Source organism: Zeus faber (genome assembly GCF_960531495.2).
Source record: "Zeus faber genome assembly, chromosome: 8".
NCBI classification, from domain to species: domain Eukaryota; kingdom Metazoa; phylum Chordata; class Actinopteri; order Zeiformes; family Zeidae; genus Zeus; species Zeus faber.
The window spans coordinates 15,743,820-15,750,854 of record NC_137195.1 but is presented as its reverse complement, the minus strand read 5'-3'; the positions used below and the strand labels follow the sequence as shown (position 1 = coordinate 15,750,854).

The window sequence follows — 7,035 nt, the reverse complement described above, 5'->3', positions numbered from 1 at the left end:
TTTATACCGTATGTGTGTATGTTTAATAGCTAAATTATATTAAGAGTATATGTAGAATACGGGTAGGGGAAAATCAATATTGAGTCCTTCCTGTTCCTTTTCAGACATATTGATGGAAATGGAAATGACAGACGTATATTTTCCTGTGGTTCTGATGCATTATTTCCTAAATGTCGGAAATAAAACGATCGATCAGCTGATCCGTCTGGATCTCGACTCTGTACTGAAAAGCTGCAGTTTTCGCAGCAATGTGTATAATGTACATTTCAAATTACAAACAAATTTTAATTCCGACAGTCAACAGAACCTCAATATTCACTTCAGAGATATTATTCATTTTATATATATATATATATATATATATATAGATGTTGCAATGTTTGAGTCCCTGAATTGGCCCAAACCCATCATTTAAGATGATTTTTCATGTGCACAGAGCTCGCAGGCTGACATGTGCTGCACGTGTTGCATCAACAGGTTTGAGCCGCAGACGCCACGCCGGGGAGAGAATGAAGCAATGATTGAATAATAAAAGAAGCTTAAACAGTCGGACGGCCCCCCGGTGTCACGCGCTCACATTCCAGGGAGGGGGGGGGGGGGCGAGCGATTGAGAGAGAGGAAGACGAAGAAACCATTTCATGTCCGTCGCTCACAAGGGTTCATTGTTCTTCAGGGTCCGAGGCTTCTGAACCACCCCGTTCCCTGTTTGGTGCAGGAGGCCTGGAGTCCTGGAAGTGTTGACACAGACGACACCGGCAGTATCGCTTTGGTTCAGAGAAGAGATTCACCGATTGATTGAATGAGTGATCATCTTATATCTCAAACATTTAGGAAACAATCGATAAGGAACACAAGAAATAACCACTACATTTTCTGAGAATTGTTCTGGAAAATAAAGGAAATTAATGAGGAACACTTATTTTCTCCTGCACCTATTCTATATACACTCTTAATTCAATTTAGCTATTAACATAAATCAAGTGAAATTGAGTATATATACAAATAAAACAAAGCTATATATATATATATACACACACAGTATATATATACATATAAAACAAAGCTGTGTATATATGTCCAGTTTATATACTGTATATAAGTCCATATTTTTATTATCTGGAGCCCAAATAGTGTTGAAATAGCAAATATTAAATATAAAATGTAAGCCTGTTACTGAATAGAATAATATGAATAAAAATAAAATAACAAATAAAATTAGAAACTATTGTGCATAGTCTCCGGGTGCGTTGCAAAGACATTTCACTGCATATATGTATGAAAGCATGTATATGTATGTGACAAATAAACCTCTCCAATCTTGAATCTAAATAGCAAGAATAAATATAAATTAAAAATAAATAGATAATAAATAGCAATATTGCCATTCTGAGTGAAACAAATCTTCTGTCATTCCTCGTTTTTATAGACGGATTCGATTTATAATCATAGATTGGCTTCGTTTCCAAGACTCAAATTCTCTGTAAAGATTGGAAAGAGCATGGCTGGAGATGGAGGCCGCAGCGCCGCTTTGATCCTCCCCGGTCGTCCTGGAATGCCACGGACGGCTGCTCCTCTTCAAACAGAGCCCTCAGCGCTCCCGCACTTAAGAGCTAATAAAGTTTATAGGAAACTTTAGAGCCGCATGCATTAAGCATACATGAAGACTACAGTAAATAGAACGTAAACCCACCATCAAATGCTGATCTAAAAAACGCGTGTCATTCCGCCCTTCAATGGCTGTTCAAGTCGTACGTCATCCTGAAAGGATCTGGGGACATTGGCCAACAAGCTCTCAGATATTGAGCAATTGAACAGCCCCCCAAAACCAAAGATATATATATATATATATATATACATATATATATATATATATATATATATATATATATATATATATATATATATATACAGTATATACTTTTGTATAAAGCTGAATTATTCGGAGAATGCATCGATGTGGCTATTTGGACAATGTCAAAAACTGAAACTCTGTCCGATGGCTTGTTTTAAAGGCATGGTCATAGAGTTGTATTTAGAGATCTTTGGCTACGAGTTACGGCTAAAAAGGATGGGAACCTGCGCTTCTATAGGTTCGAGCCGCCATGGTGCCTCCGTCCTGCAGAACAATGAGTCCTCCCGTAACCCGGGCCGCAGGCGTCTCGGGGTATGTACACAGCAGCATGGTAAACAACGCTCGGGTTCCTCAGCGCCGGGAAGGGGGCTGGACCTTCACCTCCGCCCGGGGCTTAGGGCGATATAAGAGCAGCCGAGATCCAGGGTCTCCTAAAAAAAAAAAAAATTGACTATATTACTATACTGCTGTAGACTAAAAGTGTTGTTTCTCATTTGGTCACCATGGACGACAAGATCCTCAGAGCAGTTGTGGCACTTGTTTTATCAGGTATGAAACATATAATTTTTTATACGAGTTATTTAAAATTGTGAATTGTAATATATAATTTGCTATTTGCTATTGCAGTATATCTATCTACAGCTGCTGAGTAATTACGCCAGGTGGAATGAAATATCCATCAGGAGTGTTCTTCAGGATTCAATCCTGCTCATACTATGATCAATATGTTCAATGTTTTCAAATCAAATGCCTTTCTATTGCACAATTCCTGCATGAGATGCAATACGATTCCAAGCGCTTGGTATAGATTAAAAATAAAAGACAGAGAAAATAAAAACAGTGAACCAAAATCAAAACGATAATTACAGAAAAATTGAAAGTATTAATACGCATTTGTTGTGGTTATGGTGTTGCTGCGGCTGGCGCCAGGCCTCTGTTTGGGCGACGGCATACTGCCGACAGGGCGTCTGAGTGGGGCCGTGGGGGGTAAGGTGAAGTTCAGCACCACGCTGAGGCCGCCGACGAAGCCTTTCCTGAGCATCAGCTGGAGCTTCAAGGGCGTGAACATCATCACCTCCACCAGCACCAACGTGACCGAGCCGGGCCACACCAACCGGATCACGCTGGACCGCAGCACGGGGGCCCTGGAGCTCAGGAACCTGGTGCTGGTCGACGACGGCGTCTACACGGTCAGCGTCATCCCGGACGGAGGGCTGCAGATCCAGGGCTCCACCACGCTCGACGTCTACGGTCAGTCCGTCACGGTAGCAGCGTTTCATCAGTTCATGCTGATATCCTGTGTCACGTTATTCCCCCTCGACGTGCAATCAATACACCACCGGCTTTGTTATCACTGGAGCTATACACCGTACCTCTCGCCTTGCAGCCCTGATAACTGGAGCCTCCATCACCAGCCCCACACTCGTCCTTATTGAAGATAAAAGCTCCACCAACATAACATGTGATGCTTCTGGCTCCATCAGCACCAGAGAGTGGACGAAGGACGGCCAGCCGCTGCGCCCCACCCACACGGTGACCCTCTCTATGGGCAACAGAACGGTCTACATAAGCCCCGTCCACAGCAGCGACCACGGCACCTACGGGTGTCGGTTAAGCAACCCGGTCAGCACCATGACCGCAGTGTACGACCTCACCGTCAACTGTGAGTACCGACAACTTAGCATCCGACCCGAATCAGGGAACAAAAAGGTTTTTGTGTGCCGTGACCAAATGCTTCCAAAACCTAACGGCAACCGGGCACGCCTTCCCCCCGCGCAGACGGACCGCACAACGTGTCGATAACGGGGCCGCAAAGCGCTCCGCTCGGCCAGAGGGTGACCCTGGCGTGCCTCGCGGCCTCGGTGCCGCCGGCGGCCTTCAGCTGGACGTTCAACGGCAACGAGACGCACGTTAATAACTCCATGTTTGTCATCGAGAGGATGGATGAGGCGCGCGCGGGGAATTACTCCTGCACCGCCTGGAACAAGGTGACCAGGGTGGAAAACTCCACGCTGATGCATCTACGAGGTGAGGTCACCTACTGTATGCCTTAAAATATGATGATATATATTGTATAAATAGTAGTACGATAAATGTGGTTCAACTTCAGATGCTTAGTTCTATTTTCCACACTTTACCTCTTCCCTGAATTCTATGGCGTCTGTTCTTTGCTTTGTGAAGCCGCCTGTGCTGCCCCCTACTGGTCATTGGCGCTGCTGGTGATCAGTTCTCTGAGTGTGGGAGAATGGTTGCAGGGGTAGACGCCGGACCAGGAGGGGAACAACAGATGAGGCTGGTGAGCTTAATCAGCTGTTATTCATCCATTTAATTTTTGTCGTGGTTCCCAGGGTTGAAATAATAATAATTATAATAATAATAATAATAATAATAATAATACTTTTCTCATTATCTCCACAGATTCTTCCGCGCCAGAGGCCTTTTCGGTGACAAAGGAAACTGGTGTAAAAAAATCGAATGGACAAAGTTCGAATCAGAAACTGTTTTTTTTTCTTTTTAGACGAAACGATTGTTTGTTTTTCCACTCACAAATAAAGCTTACTTTACAAAAATTCCCAATAACGGGTTAAATGGACTTCGGTTATGTCAATGCAAAGCTCACGTCCGGGCGTGCCACCTCATCGTTATTCGCTGTTTATGTTGATTCGTCAGTGGTGTATTAGTGACATTTCTGTCACATTGCATTGTGAATGACCAGTCCAGTTTGTGTGCGAATAAATACGCGTGTGTGGGATCTTGGAAAGGCAAGTGTGGTTTCAAAATACATTCAAAATTAAAAATCAGCCTTCACCTGTGACAAAACAATCGATCGAGTTATTTATTTTATGTTATTCTTCAGAAACTGAATTGAAATATTAAAATATAATAATTGCATGGGGGATTTCCGTCATCCGACCACCTACACAACTTTGGAATTCTACAGTGTGTGAGGACTGGGGCATAGTTGACTTCCTGTGGAGAGATCCGGTAAATTATCATTCTTGAGTAAAAGGATGAAATGAGCAGCGTTCTAGAAGCGAGGGAGGAAAAAGATCAGCCTTTTTCATTTGTGTTTTTTTTTGTGTTTGCTAATTTAGGGGTATTTGCCAAGGTTGCTATGGCTGATCATGACTTGGTAGTTTGAAAAATGCATCTGCTTCTTGTTCACCTTTTTGGGGGGGAAAACCTTATTCCACCGCCGATATCTTATCGTATTTAGATTCACTTCAGTTGTTCTTATTTAGTTAGACTAACACTCCCTGCCATGACCTCCGTCTAACAAGTACAGAGGAAGCCGATATGTTCAAAATGCATCGGTGGTTATGAAGTACGGTAAAACTTGTTGGCTTGTCATTTCTAATGTGTGTTCATTTATGTGATAATTTTTATACAACATAATAACCAACCATATCAACCGATATCAACCGTAATATTACCGGGTTGCGTTCCCTTGTGCCGCACCACCCGCGTTCAAACCAGTGTTGTTGGGCAAAAAAAAAAAAAAAAAAAGTAATTGCTGCAGAATTGCACCATTTCTGACCAAGATTTGGACATTTTTCAGAACCTCTTAACACGGGATGCGGTTGTCTTCAGGGGCCCCGGGGACATTTGCAACTGAACCGTTAGAGACACAAGGAAGTGAGCGAGGGTGGGAACACACCACTTAACAGCTTCTGCAAATCCGACCCCACACAACAAGGCATTGTGGGAAGTGATAAACCAGTAGGTCAGCAGCGCAGGGGGTGAGTAAGACAAGCAAAACGAGAGAGCAGAGGTCAACAGAACCGAAGACGGGGACGGGAGTCGTCACACGTACAGCATGACACAAACTGAATTAATATTTACAACCACTCTTTAACTTTTCTCTTTGACGCACTCACACAAAGGCCCCCCGCTGCTGAGTCACACATCAACGTAGTTTCACAACAAAACAACCGTGCCCCCACACCCGGGTTAGGGTTAGGGTTAGGGTTAGGGTTTAGGGTTTAGGGTTAGGGTTTAGGGTTTAGGGTGAGGGTTTAGGGTTAGAAAAACCCACCGGGACGTAGCGGAGGGACTGACCATCCACCTGAGAAGCGAGCGTTTTTCCAACCGCCCGGGGTATTCAGAGTGAACAACACAGTTATGTGGGTGAACCCTGCAGAAATGGGTCAACAAATTAGGGGCAAAATCGTTCACCTTCCATTTAAACGCCGAACACCGGGGTTCAAGCGACGGGGTTCAAGTGATTGGGAAATAACCTGGTGAACAAACAGTCGCACCCGTTTCCCTGCATTCGCCGCTCTCTCGGTTCAGGAATCGAGACGACCACGATGAAGGCGTGTTCCAACGCAGGAAGCAACTTTCTGTAGTGATCTGTGTCTGATCCAGCGACCAAGCTCAGATTTGTTCGTTCATAAAAAAACAACACCCCCCCTTCATCGCGCACACACACACACAGACACACACACACACACACACACACACACGCACACACACACACACACACACACACACACACACACACACACTACCCTTTCTGTCTATAATAAAACTGGCATGTAATTTGTGTGGAGTGAAAAATTAGGTTAACGAATACATTATTTATGTGAGACCTTTCTGAAAATAAGTGCAAAAAAAAAGCAAAGTATTTCTATGTCGTGAAAATATATGGCAAAAAAAAAAGAACAATACCTCGGCCGCAAACCCCAGTTTGGGAACCGCTGGCACGCGGTAAGAGGGTACATTACCGTACATGACCACATGGGGGCAGTGTTGTATTGGTTGTTTCAGCAACGTTACGCATCAGACGCATTACGCTTCCAACTGAAACAAATTTATTGTAATTTATTTTATATTTCTTATGGCAAAACAATCGACAGAAATGCAAAGAAACCTCGGTTTACGTCTTAACCTAGATATTACTGCCTTCGTACAAAATTTTTTGAATCATTCTAACAAATAGTTTGGTTTGATCAAGAATATGAATGAATCAATATGTTTTTTGTTTTTTTTACTTCTGTCATAATCTTAATCCCCCAGATGCTCTGTTCATGTGTTGTTGTGCGTTCTGAACCGAGCGTCTGGGCGTCTGTAGTGCAGACACCAGCAGCAGAGGTATTCTTGACAAACATGCTTAGTTCCTCCTCCCTTTTTTTGTCTTTGACAAAGTTGCAATGACTGTTGAAGCTATTTTCTTCTGGACG

The 7,035-nt window shown here is 43.4% G+C and overlaps 1 protein-coding gene across 1 annotated transcript; it reads left to right on the top strand.

Moving 5' to 3' along the window:
* Nucleotides 1–2,014: 2,014 nt before the first annotated feature.
* On the top strand, nucleotides 2,015–4,113 carry LOC307233445 (cell adhesion molecule CEACAM6-like; the record flags this gene model as incomplete). The annotated part of the gene is made up of 5 exons (XM_080004778.1): nucleotides 2,015–2,183; nucleotides 2,783–3,103; nucleotides 3,240–3,515; nucleotides 3,632–3,880; nucleotides 4,034–4,113. The coding sequence occupies 5 exons, from the start codon at nucleotides 2,015–2,017 to the stop codon at nucleotides 4,111–4,113; spliced, it is 1,095 nt and encodes a 364-aa protein (XP_079860904.1).
* Nucleotides 4,114–7,035: the final 2,922 nt, after the last annotated feature.